Source organism: Malus sylvestris, chromosome 2 (assembly GCF_916048215.2).
Source record: "Malus sylvestris chromosome 2, drMalSylv7.2, whole genome shotgun sequence".
In the NCBI taxonomy this organism is placed as follows: domain Eukaryota; kingdom Viridiplantae; phylum Streptophyta; class Magnoliopsida; order Rosales; family Rosaceae; genus Malus; species Malus sylvestris.
This window is the reverse complement of record NC_062261.1, coordinates 8,641,711-8,660,246: the sequence shown is the minus strand read 5'-3', so window position 1 is coordinate 8,660,246 and position 18,536 is coordinate 8,641,711. Positions and strand designations below refer to the sequence as shown.

Sequence of the window (18,536 nt, the reverse complement as noted above, 5' to 3'; positions counted from 1 at the left end):
ATTCTAGATATATTTTGTCGTTAATTGATTTCAATGATTTTAGAAAGATTTAGTACGATGATATATTGATTTCCTTTTCATTTATAAGTAAGAGATCTTCCTATCGAGAATGATGAATTCGCAACTATTTTATTTTCTCGTCCATTAGTCTAAATATATGATTACTGAAAAAATGCATTTCAAAGGAATTAGAAATACTTCATTATTAGATTTTAAGCTTTCCACAATCTCACAACTCAAGTATTGAGGGATTTTAATCACACTTAACGTAAAATATCCATAAACGAATAAAAACTTCATCAAATTACATAAAGTCATAAATCTATCAAAATCCCTAAAATTGAATACGCTTCCATGTCAAGTTTGATGTAATAGAAAATACACGACATAAAAAATAAATAAATATAGGAATGAAAATGTAATGATGTAATGATTTTACCAAGAAATATTTTAGTTTGTCAAGAGAATGATCCGATACACCAAGTATCATAATATAATTTGTTGATGCACAAAACCGGATGGTCTTGGTACAACGTAAATCCGACCGTGAATCTGCATAAAATGTAAATGACACAAGAGTTATCGTGGTTCACCCCAAGGTTTGGGCTACGTCCACACTGATTGTATTGTATTTCTCTGTTGAAGAGGGAGAGAGAGCTTAGAGCTTATGGGGTGTGAGGAAGCTTCGGGTTTGTGAGGGTGAGGATGCCCTTTTATAGAATAAGGGCTCCTCCCCTAATTACATATTTGCCCATTCCTTTATTACATAATTACATTTAAGTCCCTCGAGTATTTATACGAGGTCTAAATATGAGGCCCTAAATATAGTATAAACAGTAGTCCCCCAAGTCTTCAGTCAAGAGAGTCTTTTGGCTGGAGACTTGAAATTCAGTCCATGTGTGGGCCGAAGTAACTAGATGTTGTCTTGAACTGATGTTCGATATGAGGCAGTGCTCAATCTGAAATGATGCTCAACTAGAAGTAGCACACGCTGCGAGGCTGCTCGGCTCGTGGCTTATGTTGCCTTGGCTAGCTCGGCTTGCGGCGTTTAAAGGTGAGGGAGTCTCTTTTATAGAATAAGGGATCACTCCTCAATACATGGATGATGGGCTAGAGTTGATGCTCTCTAATGGTGGTGAGGGGAGTCCCTTTTATAGAATAAGGGCTTGCTCCTCAATACATAAATATGGGTTCGGAGTGATGCTCACGGCGAGACGGTTGCTCAGCTGGCGGCGTTGCTCTCTAATGAAGGTGAGGGAGTCCCTTTTATAAAATAAGGGATCGCTCCTCAGTACATGAATAATGGGCTAGAGTCCCCTAAGTATTTTTCATAAGGCCCAGTTGAGGCCCAATATATGGTACATAATGTAGTCCCCCAAGTCTTCGGTCAATAGACGCTGTTGGCTGGAGACTTCAAATTCAATCCATGTATGGGCTGAAATGGCAGTTGTTCGGAGGCGGTCTTTGTAGACCATGCACTGAAGCTTTGTAGGTGAAGCTTTGCAAGTGAAGCTTTGAAGCTGGAGCTCTGTAAATGAAGCTTTTGAAACTAGAGCTTTGTAAATGAAGCTTTTGAAGCTGATTGTCATGAGTGATGCTCATGAATGTTTAATTGACATGAGTGATGCTCATGAATGTTTGATTGACATGAGTGATGCTCATGGATGTTAACATGAGTGATGCTCATGAATGTTAACATGAGTGATGCTCATGAATGTTTATGTATGATTGATATGAGTGATGCTCATGAATGTCTATGTACGAATGACATGAGTAGTGCTTATGTATAATTTTGAAGTACTGGGTGTACTTTTGATTACCTGGTTGGTGGCATAAATGGCTAATTGCCAAATTATTTTAGAGTACGGTTTGTACATTTCATCACCTGGTTGGTGGTATGAATGGCTGGTTGCCAAATGATATTGGAGTACGGGTTGTACATTTCATCACCTGGTTGGTGGTATGAATGGCTGGTTGCCAAATGATATTGGAGTACGGGTTGTACATTTCATCACCTGGTTGGTGGTAATAGATGCAGGTTGCCGAATAATTTTGGAGTACTGGGCGTACTTTTGGTCACCTGGTTGGTGCTATTTTGGGCTTATGGGCCTTCGCCCTCCACGACATGCCAGCCCATTTATTTTGGGCTTTGCGGTTTTTTTTTTTTTTTTTTTTTTTACCCTCTGATGGGGTTTATACATATTACCCTCTGATTGGGTTTATATAGATGTCTCAGAAAGATAGCAAAAATAAATTACATCATTCAAAAAATAAATCTGACCCTTTGCTCAATGGGTCACACCCATAATCCTTTTTTTCTGCCTGCCATCACTACTACAATTATGTCTGCTTCTTTTTATCTTCTTTTGGCTTTTGCTTTCCTCTTTTGCTTTTCTCTTTTGGCAGATGGCAGACAACGCCAAAACGGAATAATAATGGAATTATTGTAAGAGTGCTCGTGGTATTCGCAGGAGATGGGATCTGGGTCCGCAGCTGTCCCGACCGTGAGAATCTTCGTCTCAGTGGTGATGAGTATCTCTGCTTTCTTATTCTCTCTCTCATCTTCTTTCTTTCTCTCTCATTGTCTTTTGATGCTCAAGTATGATGGGCATTTCGATTGCAGTGGAAGAAAGAGATGACCCATGATCGGAACATTCCAGCAGAGGCCATCGCCGTCGTACCAGACACTCCTATACGCAATTCGACTTACAGAGCTCCCTCCAAAACCGAGAACAACTACCCAACGCGCACAGATCCCACACCGGTAACAAGAAAGCAATTTGGAGGGTAATATCGTCCGGAACGTGGAGAGGAAGAAAAGAGCCCATCGGGCTTTGGGTCCTGCGAGTTGAGTTTAGTGAGGTGGTCTTCTACCAACCTTGGATTTGGAGGGCTTTGGTTTCCTTAACAACGAACTGAAGCAGAGAACCAGAAAACAATGGAACCGTTTTCTCGTCTTCCGCTGGAGATTTCAAAAGGAAGTTTGCTCTCTGAATCAGCTTGCAAATTATGGTGTTCGCATCTTTCACTTTCTCAAGCGTCAAAGTATCGCTCTTGGGGTTCGCATCGGCTTTGAATGAAGCATCTTCCCTGTAACTCGCGAGTTGGGATATTAGATTGGCTTCCAGTGAAATGACTTCTTGTGTTGCTACTTGTTCAAAAACAGATTGAAAGTTCCCAAGCCATGAAGTGAAACTTGGAGGCATGACATAGGAGTCGAGATTCACCACCTCTGATACAATTGATCATGCTGCCCGTATATTTAAGGGAAGAAATGAGAGAAATGGACCTCCCACCGCTCTCTGACCTGTGCCAAAATTGAGGAGAGAGAAACGGGGTTGCGGGGGAGAGAGAGAAAGATAGAACTTTAGGGTTCTCTGGGGGCGTGATCTGGTGAGGTTGGGCTCAGATCTGGTGAATTAGGTGGTTCCCATCTCGCCATGGCTGAGAGACATGGGAGAAGAGGGAGCAGAGGGAGCAGAGGGAGTCGGCGACATGGTGATGCCGGTGCCGAACGTGCACAGCGCGGAGCTCGTGAACATCATTGATTTCTGTACCAAAAACCCAACCTCTGCATCGGAAAGTAGAGCACGATGAGGCGTGAAGGAAGGAGCTGAGGAAAATCAGCACTGATTTCGTTAGGGAGTTAACAACTGACCGCGTGATGGAGCTGATCCTAGCTGCCGACTTCTTGCACGTCGATCTATTGCTGGAAGTGCTGAACCAGACCGTGGCGGATCAAATCAAGAACAAGAATTTCGAGCATATGAGGAAGTTGTTCGGCGTCGAGAGTGATTACACGCCTGAGGAAGAACAGAAGCTTTGCGAGGAGTATGCTTGGGCTTTTGAAAGACATGTCGTTTTCTGATGGATTCACGAAGGTGGGTTTGGAAAATGATTAGTGGTGTTTGGGTTTTGGGGAGATTTTGTTGTGATTTTTTTTTTCTTCTGGGTTTTGTCAAATTTTGCAGATCCACGGAGGAGGAGGTGAAAGATTGAGAGATCCGACATAACTTTTTGTGTCTTTTCCCACAGACGGCGCCAAATGTTGATGCACAAAATCAGCGAAGACTTTGGTACAACAGAAAGTGTCAGGTTTGTGACCTTCGCTTGGTTGCTTCGATCACTAGTGAAGATAAGTACGTAAATGAATAGGGACAGGGAAGCAAACACAAGATGTACATGGTTCACCCAGATCGGCTACGTCCACGGAGTAGAGGAGTTCTCATTAATTGTGAAGGGTTTACATAAATACATAGGTTCAAGCTCTCATTTTGTGAGTTTTAGTGAATAGTTTAGTACAAAATGACATTAGAGATTATTGTGGGAGAATGATCCCTATTTATAGAAGAAAGTTTCTAGTTTTGTTCTAACATTGACACGTGTCGTGTTGTGATTGGCTTCTGATGTTGACACGTGTCGCGCTGTGATTGGCTTCTGATGTCGACACGTGTCGCATTATGATTGGCCTCCTAGTTGAAGGGAAGCTCTTCTGGGTCATTGACGGTATAACGTTAACCAGTTATTTTCTAAATGGTCCGCTGTGAACTCAGAGCGAAATATGGGTATGGCGTCACAAACAACCCCCTCACCCACTAGCATAGAGGAATAACCAATATTGGCTAAGGTTTGACAATTGTGAGGATCAGAACGAAATATGGGTATGGCGTCACAAACAACCCCCTCACTCACTAGCATGGAGGAAGAACCAATATTGGCTAAGATTTGACAATTATGAGGATCATCCAACGTTTCTTTCATACCAGACTCTAACAAAGGCCATGAAGACCATGACATGGCAAGCTCAAACCTAGAGCTAGAGCTAGGGGAGCCCTCATCACTAAGACTTCCAGACTCCGACATCTACAACAAACAGAAACAAACTCTATCACTACATGAAGGATCAAAACATAAGGAAGCTCATAGGGCATGCATAAAAGCTCAACCAGTTCCTTATGTTCTTAACAGAATACATGAACACTCAAACAATTCAACAAGAATGAAAACATCCGATCTAGTGGAGAAGACTACCAACCTGAAGATGGTGCAGCAAAGCAATGTCAGAATCCCTCTCAAGTAAAGAGCACTATGTCTTCAAAAATCACTACAAGATGAGCAAATGAAGTTAAGGTAAAGAATGGAAACTTATCCTTCTTATATATAGTTAAACATGGCTATTGATATTCAAAATTCAAATTCAAACCGTGAAAAAGCCCCACATGGAAAATCTTCAAACTTCTAACACTAGGGAGTTTCAAATTTCAAATGTTTCAGTTCCCCCTTCAAAAAAAAAAAAAATCCAAAAAAAAAACAAAACAAAAACAAAAAATCCGAAAAAAAAAAAAAATCCGAAGGGGGAACACAGTAGCTTCATCAATGGAGGAAAAATATCAATCTCAAAAGCTTCGCACTATCTTCATCAAGATAGTGTGAAGCAAAATCAATTTATGGTGCCAACAAAAGCTTCATCAATGGAGGACACATATCAATCTCAAAAGCTTCGCACTATCTTCATCAAGATAGTGTAAAGCAAAATCAATTTCTGGTGCCAACAAAAGCTTCATCAATTGAGGACAAATATCAATCTCAAAAGCTTCGCACTATTTTCATCAAGATAGTGTGAAGCAAAATCAATTTATGGTGCCAACAAAAGCTTCACCTATAAAGCTTCAACACCAAAGCTTCACCTATAAAGCTTCAACACCAAAGCTTCACCTATAAAGCTTCAACCCCAAAGCTTCAACACCAAAGCTTCACCTATAAAGCTTCACCTATCAAGCTTCAACCCCAAAGCTTCAAACACAAAGCTTCACCTATAAAGCTTCAACACCAAAGCTTCACCTATCAAGCTTCAACCCCAATGCTTCATCTACAATACAAAATTTCAACACCAAAACATATAAAAGCTTCGCACACTCTTCATCAAGATAGTGCGAAGCTAATTCAAGTTTTGTATCCTAAAAATAGCTTCAACTAGTCACGCTATATACCCAAGCAAAAATCTATAGTCAATAACCTTACCTATTAAACTATTTCCCAAACACAAAACCTTGTGACAAATAAACAAATTTTGTTCACAAAACCAAGATTCCCTTGAACCTGTACAAAAACACGGGTCAACATAAACATTTGTTTTGTTCTACACCCACAACATCCCTGTCATAACCAAACAAGCAATTATGTATATGTTTCCAAACATATTATAATAAATCAAACAACAAGCCAAAATCCCAAGTTTAACTAGAAATCCAACCCAAGCAACCTCTTTCCCTCTCTTCCTCTTCCGCCTCCTTTCATCTATCAAATTTCTGCAACCTTTGCTCTTCTCCAGTGAAGCTGAATTTTGGACACCCTATAGTTCTTGAGCAGATGAACAACTTTCAAGAAGGAATCGTTTCTGTTTGAGCGACGGAAATTAAAAGTGTTGAGGCTCCAAACACGACAGTCGGATTCCCGCAAATTTAAAGACTGCTGTGATGTTTCGAAGATCTGGAAATATTTAACCGTTAGTTCATTCTGAATTTTTGATATGTCATGAAAGAGATGATAAGGAACAACTTCGATGAAGAAAGTATGTTGATCTGAACAAGAGAAAATGGAGTTTCGAAGCTTACAACAAGTCTGACAGGTTGACAGAAAAATGATGAACAGTCACTCATCATACCTGAATTTCTAGATTTGTACTACTCCGATGGATCTCAAATTTGGATATTTTGTAGCTGACAAGGTGAGGAACAACTTCGATGAAGAAAGTATGTTGAGCTGAACAAGAAAAAATGGAGTTTAGAAGCTCACAACAAGTCTGACGGGTTAACCGAAAATTGATGAACAGTTACTCATCATACCTGAATTTCTGGAGTTGTACTACTCCAATGGATCTCAAATTTTGATATATTGTAGTTCACAAGATAAAGAACAACTTTCATGAAAACGACTTTGCTATCTGAGCTATAGAGAATGGTGTTCTATTGCATCCACTCAGGCTGATTAGTGGAAACGAAAAGCAATTCCATCAAAAAAAAGATGAAAAAGAGAGAAAAGCTACTAATTGCACCTGATCTTGTCTAGTCAATAGCATGCAACATCAAACACACAAAAGTTGGAAATATTTTTAGATAAGGCATATACGAATGTGTGACATCGAAACAAGGATTCGTTACTTTGACAAATTAGTAACAAGCGAGACACCTCATTCGGCAACTCTCTTCACCTGCAGACTTGGGGGACTCCCACCATATGCTACTGCACCTTGATACTCGGCAGTCTCACAACCACTCAGTGACTTGGATTTTTTAAGTCTCCAACCGAGAAGTTTTCCTCACTCGGGAAATTAAGGGAAGACTACCTCAAACTACATGCTTCACTCACAAAGCTTCAACAATACAAGTTTCAACAAAAGAAAAAATTCAAAGAACTTTCTGAAGAAGGCTTTGGTGTATTTAACACAATATGTTGAAATGAAGGAAAGCTTATTTATTAATATTTTCGATAAGCCACAAATATGTACATATACATGAGTCAAAATAAACAAACAAAAGGGAGCCTTCACAAAGGTTGCTTAGGGGAAGTCTCAGCAGTCGGTAGAGCCCCAGAAAGAGAAAGCACCGGAGGGTGGTTATCCGGAGCCTCAGTACTGGACAGAACCCCAAAAAGAGGAGGCATTGGAGGTTGATCATTTGGAGCTTCATTATGCGGTACAGCCCCAGAAGACGAAGGCAATAAATGCCTTTGGAACAAACCCACAAACCTTTTATGATCAAGTAAAGCCTGACCATCAGATTCCTGCATCTGGTCAAGTTTCCTCTTCATGTTTGTAGCATAGTCATGCGCGAGCCTGTGCAACTGTTTATTCTCATCTTTGAGCCCTCTAATCTCCTGTTTGAGACTTATCACTTCAACAGCCAATGATTCAACTTGGCGGGTTCTAGCAAATAGGCGTTGGGCCATATTAGACACAGAAGCTGCACACTGAACACTAAGAGCCAGAGAATCCTTAACAGCCAACTCATCAGACCGTTTGGAAAGTAGTCTGTTATCTCTGGGAGTGAGAAGGTTCCTGGCCACCACCGCAGCAGTCATATCATTCTTCATCACAGAATCCCCAACGGTAAGATGACCAGTAGAGGATATGAAGGATGGGCGCCATATGTTGTCTGGAGAAGGTGTGGCTGCCTCTTCTCCAAGGTTCAAGTCAAAACGACGGTCGGAGGGGCCAGACATTTTCAAAGGTGTTGAAGAGAGAAGAGGTCAGACAAATCAAGATCTTAGAAGTGCAAGAAGGGAGTTTCTACTGGTGGAGATTCAGGTGTGCTGTGGAACTTAATGCCAGCCTCTATAAAAATCTGCACTCGACGGAGCTTCAGAAATCGAAGAGTCGTTTGTTTTCTCAAAAGCTGGGCTGCTCAGAGACCACGAGGGCTGATCTCAAAAATCGAAGAGGCGCTTCCTTTCTCAAAAGCTGGGCTGCTCAGAGACCACGAGGGCCGATCTCAGAAATCGAAGAAGCACCTGCTTTTTCAGCCTCATCAGCACCTGTCACATGCACACTCAGCTTTGCGGAAATTACGGGCAATCTGTCGAATATTTCTGGTGAAGTAGAAATCACGTGAATCTTACTGTTCAATCACCACTCTCCACACGCACCATCAACTCCTCGGGTACCACATATAACTTTGCCAAAGATCTCTGACAAAGTTTAGGCACGAGAATTTCGAAGTTCCAGCTACCCTACTATTACCCACAAGGGTAAAGGAACAGCACCACTGCTTGACAACTGGAAAGTCCCTATGTGTGTCGACCTCCGTGTTCTGCGGCAAGACAGGCTGGCAAGAACGTCCAACCTTTACTCACATTCGAGAAAAGACTCCCAACATAATTACTTTCTCAAAAACCAAAGCAGCACCGCTTTCCGAATCTCGAGAGCCAGATCCTCGACGGGATTGCTTGTTCGAAAACCGAAGAGGCACAACTTTCAGAACTTCGAGAGCCAGATTTCCTTAGATAAAGCTTGTCTGTAATCTTCACACGTAACATCAGCTTTCCAGATACCACATACCATTTTTTCAAAGTGCTCTGACAAAGTTAAAACACGTGAAGTTGGCAGCTCCCACTACATTGCTGTGACCAAGAACGGTAAAGGAATAACATTACTACTTGTTATTAGGAAATCCCTATATACATCGACCTCCCTCCTCAACGGACAGGCAAACCTGCAAAAATGCTCAACCCTTTCTCGCATTCGAAAAGGCACCCTCAACATAACCTCTCGAAATACTCAGCTTTATTTCCCCCCGATAATACCTCAGCAAATAAGTCACACCAAGAACAAGAGTATCTCATATCATCAGGGTCGAAAGCAAGAGTATCCCATATCAGGCTTTCTCCCTGTCCTTGTCTTCATCCTTGTCCACACCTGCAGGACAAAGAGAAAGAGAGCAGTCAGTCGGAACCTGAAATCAAACCTCCAATCTGGAACTGACTGCCTGAGACCTTTGCCTGGTTGCTTACTTAGCATTGCTCTCGAGAACTCATCCTCAACTGCTGTCAAGGTCATGAATTCCACCGGCACATACCTCATGACAGTTGATCAGATATTGGCTCTTTACACTGAAGCTACCAAGCGTGGATGAATCACTATGAAGGAATGTTCTGAATGACCATTTAAATGCAAAGGTTGCACACCACTTCTGCCATGCAAAAGATTGAAGCAGAAGGTTCAACGGTGAGCTGAAACAGATCACTACAGCACGACACCTTTCCATACCACATTCATTATTCCGTCAACAGCAAAAGTATCCCATATCATCAAGGTCGAACGTACTCTAGATTTGATGGACTTGTTTTGACCCTTAAATTCTTAAGTCGGCCTTATACTCTGAAGGGAACCAGAAAACCCTCCAGCACAGTTCAAGAATAAGCCTGTGGAAAGTTACTTCTTCAAAAGCAAAAGTATCTCATATCATCTCTTCTCCATTTGCTTCTCCTTATCCTGACAGCTGAATAAGAGACAAGGAGAAGGAGAACAATCAACCGGAAGCCGAAGTCGAACCTCCGATCCTGGGTTGCTTGCTTGGAAGTTTGACTGCTTGCCTTGTCTGTCACCTCTTTCGGTAGATCTCCTAGCTCGGCGACTTGGGGGACTCCTACTATAGGGTTTGTATCGCACTTGACCAAGCCCGAAACTACAAGTAAGCTTCAAGTGAAATTGATACATTACCTTGTGCATCTTTATCGGTTAAAGATACCACCCATGGATGGAGGAAAAGTACTTCTAGAGAAGATGCCACATCTACATATGAGACAGATAAGGCACGTGAAAATGATACCACACTTCAGTACTTAGAAGTTTCGTGATTACTCAATGGCTTGGATCTTGCAAGTCCCCAACCGATGAGCTTCCCTCACTCGGGAACTTAGGGGAGCATTGTTTGTACCATACTTGACCAATCCCGAAACTACTGAGCACTGGTCAACGTTATACCGTCAAGGACCCAGAAAGAGCTTCCCTTCAACTAGGAGGCAAATCACAATGCGACACGTGTCGACATCAGAAGCCAATCACAGCGCGACACGTGTCAACATCAGAAGCCAATCACAACACGACACGTGTCAATGTTAGAACAAAACTAGAAACTTTCTTCTATAAATAGGGATCATTCTCCCACAATAATCTCTAATGTCATTTTGTACTAAACTATTCACTAGAACTCACAAAATGAGAGTTTGAACCTATGTATTTGTGTAAACCCTTCACAATTAATGAGAACTCCTCTACTCCGTGGACGTAGCCGATCTGGGTGAACCACGTAAATCTTGTGTTTGCTTCCCTGTCCCTATTCATTTACGTACTTATCTTCACTAGTGATCGAAGCAACCAAGCGAAGGTCACAAACCTGACACTTTCTGTTGTACCAAAGTCCTCGCTGATTTTGTGCATCAACACAATTGATTCAAATTTAATTTTTAAATTTCTACGAATTGTATGATTACAATTGTTATTAAGTGTTGTAATTTTGAAGCAGTAAGGACTGGTTTGAGATTGTGGTGTTTTTAAAAAAAAAAAAAAACTTAAAATAAAATTTGGAACATCAAATGTCTTTGGTAAAATAAAAAAAAATACTTTAAAAAAAACTGCTGTTTTTTTTTTCAAAGCATAGTAATCAGTGTCATTTTAATGAAATTTTCAAATGGTAAGTATATCTCCACATATTATATTTCTCTTTTACAATCATCATATCACATTAAATTCTATATCTTTTTAGTCATTTAATATATTCATAACAATTTATATAATAGTTTACTAAACATTTATACACTTTTTTTTTGTTAAAAGCACTTTTACCCAAAAAAAAAAAGATTTACCAAACATTCATTTTACGACTATTTATTCTTAAATCATAACATAATCATTTAAGACACAGCAATACCAAACTAGGAGAGGATCCTCTCCAACCCAATCCCTCCGGATCCTCCTTCTTCCTTTGTTTTCTCTGCAGTTTTTCTTCTGCTTCCTCGTCTCCTTCAATTCTTCTTCTTCAATAATCATTTCTTCTTCTTCACCATTTTTGTTTGTTTTTAGGAAAACTTCATAACCATGAGTCGTTGATGACTATTATGACGTTGTCGATAACTAGCTTTGAGGAGATAACAAAAAGATTTTTCAATGTGACTGGTACACGGAATGATACACTACGTGTCACTACACAAATGATAGGATATGTGTGTTAAAAAGTTAATAACTTAAAAAATAAAATTTGTCATCACTTTTATTAAAACACGTGGTATACCATTTGTGTTCTTGTTATAATTAAATTTTTTTTGAGACCACAACGCCAACTCCAGACTGACGCTGACTCCCAGGAAGCACAATGCCGACTCTGGAGAAAGCCACGACGCCGGCTCGACCCTTAATGAAGAAGGGTCTGGATCCAGTGAGATTGGGTCCGGCGAGGATCCAGTCAGATTGGGTCCCGAGAGGATCCTTTCCCTACCAAACTAGCCCTGAAAATGTCCCGTTTCTAAAAAAAAAATATCAAGCAACCAATTGACATATTTACCCCCAAAGCAATAATATCCAGTAAATAAATACAGGGCAGCGTGCTCCAAATTTAATTTAGTGAATCGATCACCCTTGCACAACCATCTAGAAGCGCCCTAACCCCAAACTTGTAATTTCACCAAAAATTACGCACGTCCCACGCACACATCGTCCACGTGTCCCCCTATTTCCACCGATTTCTAGTGTACCGGCAGCGGAAATAGAACAAAGAAACACAAGGAAGCACAAACGGGATCCCAAGCGAACCTCCCAACCAATCGACCCTCATCACGCGGATCGCCAACGTGGCACCCATATTTTGAAATCCCGCCCAAACCCGGACTTCAATCCTTTCAATAAATCAAAATTTAATTGTCCGCCATTTTTATTTTTTATTTTTGCGCTACGGCCTTCCCTTCTTGTCCCTTCACACAACCAAGGGCAAATTTTACACACGCACACCGCACCAAAACAAAGCAAACGACCCAAAGGCATATCTCTCTCATTATTCTCCATCTCTGTCTCTGCGTCGTCGCCTTATCCTCTCCCTTCACCAAAGGTAAACTCGCCCGCCGACTCGGACCGAGTCGCTTCGTTTTCCGCCGTTTCCGAACGATTCTCGTCGTTTTTCGCTGTGTCCGAGCGGTTCTCGCTCTTTGGGAGGCGTTCTCGTCGTTTTTCGCCGTTTCCGAACGGATTTTATCGATTTTGTGCCGTTTCTGAACGATTCTCATCTTATAATTGCGGTTTTCTGTTCAGGTTTAGCTGAATATGGGGAAATCAAGAGCTGCTGCTCCCAAAAAAGCCGATGCAAAGTGAGCTTCCTGTTTTGTTTTCCGTTTTGCTGTGAATTTTCTTCGATTTTATCGATTTAATCCGAGATCTCGATATGAAACGGCTATTTCGAATTTATGTATACTTTTTTTTTAATTTTGATAGGTTGAAGACCAAAAGCGCTGGCGCGAGCAAGAAGGCAGCGAAGGATCCAAACAAGCCTAAGAGGCCTGCAAGCGCCTTCTTCGTTTTCATGTACGGTCAACGCACTCTCTCTCTCTCTCCTTTTTGTTCAGATCGAACGATTTTATTGTCGTTTATTTTGTAATTATATTTTTGTATGAATTTTTGGTTCAATTTTATACAGGGAGGATTTCAGAGTGAAATACAAGAAGGATCATCCTAATAACAAATCCGTCGCCGCTGTAAGTGAATCTCATATTCTCAGATCTGCGCTCTTATTTTCGTTTTTTTTTTGAATATTTTTTGTTTAATTTTGCAAAATTAAATTATATTTATTCATAGTTTCCATATATTTGAATAGGTCGGTAAAGCTGGTGGTGATAAATGGAAATCGCTTTCAGAGGCTGTGAGTATTTAGGCCAATCAATTTTGTTAATCGATTTGTTAATTAAATGAATATTCTGAAAACTTTTTACGAATTTGTTGGTTAATTTAATTAAATTATTCAGGAGAAAGCTCCCTACGTTGCCAAGGCAGAGAAAAGGAAGACCGAGTACACCAAGACCATGAATGCGTACAACAAGCGCATAGTGAGTGCTCTCTATTCGATTTACAGTTTTTTTTGGTTTAATTGGTTTGAGTGGTGTTGTGAGAATTGTTGCTTCATTGCGAAATTAGGCTGAGGGAGGCAATGGAGCGGAAGACGAAGAGTCTGATAAGTCCAAGTCCGAGGTGCAAAACGAAGACGAAGATGATGACGAGAGCGGAGAGGTTTTTTTCTAATTGGCTCTTGCTATTGTGTTAATCACGTTTTCCCTGCTTAGTTCTGTGATTAGTGTGATTGAACCGTGTTGGTTTTGTTTAATTGTAGGAAGAAGATGATGATGAGTAAAGAAGGAAAGCCGGAAATCGAATGAAGGAGAGGAGCAATTCGTGGTTAGGGTTATTGGTTAGAACATATCGAATGACCTGCATTTTCTGATTAAAGCTTTGTGTCTGATGATAAGATAGCTACATTTTTAGGATTAGGGAAGGAAAGGGAAAAACACAAGGGGTTATGTTTCGGGACTCATCCACCTGATTCCCCATATCGTTTCTGTACTTAATGATCGTTTTTATGTTCAAATTACTTCTGTTTTGCTCTAATTAGTATCCCTTTTATTATATGCTTGGGATTGATTTGCTTTGTGCATTTTCTTATGGTTGTGGCATTTGACTTTGTATAATATGGATGTCACGGTGTCGGTATTCCAAATGAGTCGCAATGTGCGTTGTGATGTTTGATAACTTTTTTTACAAGAGTTTGTGATTCGCTTGGAATACCGGCAACTAGCCATCTTGGAGTGAGGATGTGGTTTGTCTGCATTTCGGTTTAAGATTTTGCGTCATTGTTCTCTATTCGCCATCTTGTTTTATGTGATTGTGGTTGTTTGGCTTCAATCTGCGTGTCTCTCTCTCTTTTGACTTTCTGCCATTGGTTCCTTTGGATTGCTTTGGGGATTCTTCGTTGGTTGTCGACACCGATTGGATGACAAACCTGTCAGTGTATTTTTAGCATGGCATGAATGTCCACTCTTCCAGTATGCTCGTGTATTTTAGAGCTTGTTTGAAAAGTGCTTTTAAATTACCGAAAGTGTTTTTCTCAAGTGCATCGGGGGATAGTATAATTTTCGTTTTTGAAGGTTGAACTAGATTTTGGTTCATTTTTGGGACCTGGTGTTGAATACTGCCGGTGCTTTTGATTTGGCGGACTTGCTTCAGTATTTGTGATGTTATCAGATGTATTCAGTAAAGCATAGGAGCGTGCTATTTATATATATTTTTTTACTTCTCACTCTTAATTTGTGGCTGTTTGATCGAATGAATCAAACAAGATCAATGGATAAAAGATAACTCTCCTTATTATTCAACTAGTTAATTGAAGCCTCCAAATCACTTTTAACCTACAACGACAAGAATATTGTCTCCATTGCGGGTTTCTACTACCCCTCCCTCCATATCGGAAGATTTGTGGGCAGCATGTGCAAAGCGATGAAATACAAGTGATACAATAAGCATTAAGGGCGTGTTCTAGACTGATTATAAAAGGGCCTAAGTGCTTATTCGAGAAATGTATTATTAGGGAGACTAAATTAGACAAAATTTGTGAATTAAATAATGTGTCATCAATAAGATTGTGTATGTTTATTAATGCTTATGTAATAACTCAATCATTAACTTTCATGTCATTTAATTTACAAAATTTTATCTGTAAATTTAGTCTCCTTAGCATTACTCGTTGGATAAATACATATAAAAAAAGGAAAACTAATGAAAATGGTTTGAAAACTTTGAGTTTTAATGATAAGGACAAAATAAAGGGTAAAGTGAATAGTAACAAGATTGACTTTTTAGTGTAAAAATGTGGTTTTTCGTTAAAATGAACAGTACCGAGTGCTTTTCGTTAAAGTTCTCTATAAAAAATTCTTTCTTAGTTTTGTGTTTATCACTATGCTAATCTATACTAAATCCAGGGGGTGACGTTGTAATTAGGAATGTAGTGGGTTGAAGATTAGTGCTTATCTGTAGACAAAAAGGAGCGACAAAGGACAAAAAAAAGAGAATGGGGAAATCACTTTCCATTGTACATTGTCTAAAACTACATTAATGAAATTTTATTTGTCAATCAAAAGAGGGTAAAAAGATATAATTGTCTTTTATCATAACAAAAAAGTTAAGGATAGTAACGTAATTTCACAAGATAAAATTTTATTATTTTTTTAAACCTCACCTACATATAATTTTGTCGTTTCTAGTTAGAAAAAAATGAAGAAACCAACCTCTCTCCCTTTCTCCTCGCTTCCACGTTCTCTTTCACTTTCTTCCCATCTCCTTCAATTTTAACAACAAAAGTAAAAAAATTTCACAGAATTTGTGTGTGGGTATATACTATATTGTATTAGAACATGCTCTACTTGTCGCGAGGCTCGTGTGAGGCCACTGAATACAGTGTGAGGGGTACAAATTGGGGTCGGGTGAACCCGGCACTTTCCGAATCTTGAACCGTAGGGATACGTGGTTGGGTCCGAACATGGAAGAATTCTCCCTACTTACTTGTCACCTTTTTTATCCGTACCAAGTGCAACGGGGTTCAGTTTAACCAAGTTTTTGCTTCTCTCTGCAACCCAACAGCCCACTTACAAATATCTCCAACTTTTCCACTCCGTCAAAACCCTAATTAGAAAAATAATCCAAAAAGCCCAAAATATCAAACCACCACATTTACTTATTTACCCCCGCTTCAATAATATCCCACGCCAATACAGCTGTTGCGTACTACGCGTTTTATTCTATCGATTCGATCGCTCTCAACCACCAGACCCCAACCCACAAAATTAAACCCCAAATCCGTCATTTCGCCCCTACCCCTATCACGTGCATCCCCACGTGCCCTCCTCGCTAGCGAAGAAGCACACAAGGAAGCACATAAGGGAGAGCCCAGCAGCAAATGAAGGCGTAGCGCACGGATAGCTGACGCGGCAAAACATTTTCGAAATCCCGCCGAAACCCAAAACTTCAATTTTTTGGGTTAGTCGAAATTCGGTTTTGCCCCTTCTTAATTCCTTCTTATCCCCCCCCCCCTTCGGCCCTTTCGCCAATTTCACATCCACGCACCGCAACAACAAAAACAAGGGCGTAGTTTACTCTCTCTCTCCGCGTCTTCGTCTTGTTCTCGAAAACCCTAGGTAACCTTGCGCCTCCGCCGCTCTGACTCGGTCCGAATCGAGCAGTTTTTGACCGTTTCCGAACGATTCTCGCCGGTTCCCACCGATTTTTGACCTTTTTTGTGTGGTTGCAGGTTCGCCATGGGTAAAGCCAGGGCTGCTGCCCCCAAACGCGATACGAAGTGAGTTTTGTGCTCTATTGTGCTATGATTGCTCTCCGATTGCATCGGTTCGATCGGAGAACTGTGATTTGTTCTCCCGTGTTTTGATTTCTGCTGTGCTTTGTGTGTTTGAATTTTTGCTGATTTTTTTTTTGAAATTTGAATTTTGAAAGGTTGAAGAGCAAGAGTGCCGGAGCGAGCAAGAAGCCGGCGAAGAAAGCCGGAAAGGATCCGAACAAGCCGAAGAGGCCTGCGAGTGCCTTCTTCGTTTTCATGTACGGTCAACTCTCTTTCTCTCTCTTCAGTTCCAGTTCTAGATCTGACCTTTTCTGCATCTTTTTATTTTTCAGATATTTTTTCTTTCCCGAATTTAAGTTTGCTTTCGTCGTTTTACAGGGAGGACTTCAGAGAGAAGTACAAGAAGGAGCATCCAAACAACAAGTCGGTTGCTGCCGTAAGTCAAAATCTCATCCTCTCAGATCTACCAACTTGTTCGTCGATTTTAGCCTCTGATTAGTTGTTTTGATTAATTAATTAATTAGGTTAAATCAAACATTAATGCAAATTGATCTTGATTTTGTTCAATTGTAATCAAACAGGTCGGTAAAGCTGGTGGCGATAAATGGAAATCGTTGTCAGATGCCGTGAGTGTTCAATTATCGTTTTAATTTCGTTGATTAGTGAATAATGTGAGATTATTTGCTGAATTTTGATGCTCTGTGCTTGAATTAATCAGGAGAAAGCTCCCTATCAAGCCAAGGCAGACAAGAGGAAGGTAGAATATAACAAGAACATTCAGGCATACAACAAGCAATTAGTAAGCACTCTTGCTCCGGCTTTCATGTGATTCTTTTAGTTATCGGGTTGAGGATATTTGTGAGACTTTGTTGGTTTATTTACGTGAATTAGGCTGATGGAAATAACGAAGCTGATGAAGAAGAGTCTGACAAGTCCAAGTCTGAGGTAAATGACGATGATGAAGACGAGGACGAGAGCGGCGAGGTCAGTTGTGATTAATCGAGCTCACATTGTGAATGTTTCCGTTGTTTTGCATGTTCAGTTAGTTGAATTGGTTACTTAATTGTTTGTTTTGGTTGTGTTGTAGGAGGAAGACGATGATGAGTAGAGAGTAGGGGAATCGAAATGGAAGGGGAGAGGCAATGTCTGTAGGGTTGCTTAGAGGATAATTGAAAGGTCTGCCTGCACTTTGTCTTCACCATGGATAAGTTGCTGGCTCTCTACTTTTGTTTTTAGGGATTAGATTTAGGAAAAACACAAACGAAAATCGGATTAAGTTTGAAGATTGTCTGCTCCCCTTGATTTCCATATCGTTGTCTTTGTACTTAATGATCCTCCTTATGTTCAATGAATTTCAGTTTGCTTTCGTAACATAATGCTTTCGTTAGTTTCGTATTATGCAAGTTAGTGTGTGACTTATTTTCAATTAAGCATTTAATCATTGCTTAGTCCACATTTGAGGTTTTGGTTTATGATGGTAATAGTGTTCAATGTCGTTGTACGTGACTCGATGATATTGGTGTTCGACAATACTCTGGTGCTAGTGTTCGACTTTACCCTAGGGATGGTGATTGATTTTACCTCTGGACGTTGGACGTTGGACTAATAATTTGTGTTGAGAGATTTTCCCAGGATTATTGTTTGGGATACAAGTCTTAA

The 18,536-nt window shown here is 40.3% G+C and overlaps 1 protein-coding gene across 3 annotated transcripts; it reads left to right on the top strand.

Annotated features, from left to right (window-relative positions):
- The first annotated feature begins 12,429 nt into the window (after positions 1–12,429).
- LOC126599621 (high mobility group B protein 3-like) lies at positions 12,430–18,253 on the top strand. Of its 3 annotated transcripts, none has more exons than XM_050266031.1 (8): positions 12,430–12,596; positions 12,797–12,852; positions 12,977–13,066; positions 17,256–17,313; positions 17,459–17,503; positions 17,596–17,676; positions 17,769–17,861; positions 17,965–18,253. In XM_050266031.1, exons 2-8 carry the CDS (start codon positions 12,809–12,811, stop codon positions 17,983–17,985), a joined length of 432 nt encoding a protein of 143 aa, XP_050121988.1. In that variant the 5' UTR covers positions 12,430–12,596; positions 12,797–12,808; the 3' UTR covers positions 17,986–18,253. The 3 variants fall into 3 exon arrangements, with proteins under 3 accessions (XP_050121988.1, XP_050121982.1, XP_050121975.1); XM_050266025.1 differs by lacking the exons at positions 17,256–17,313; positions 17,459–17,503; positions 17,596–17,676; positions 17,769–17,861; positions 17,965–18,253 and adding exons at positions 13,179–13,236; positions 13,356–13,400; positions 13,504–13,584; positions 13,673–13,765; positions 13,866–14,140; XM_050266018.1 differs by lacking the exons at positions 12,430–12,596; positions 12,797–12,852; positions 12,977–13,066 and adding exons at positions 16,550–16,719; positions 16,833–16,880; positions 17,033–17,134.
- Positions 18,254–18,536: the final 283 nt, after the last annotated feature.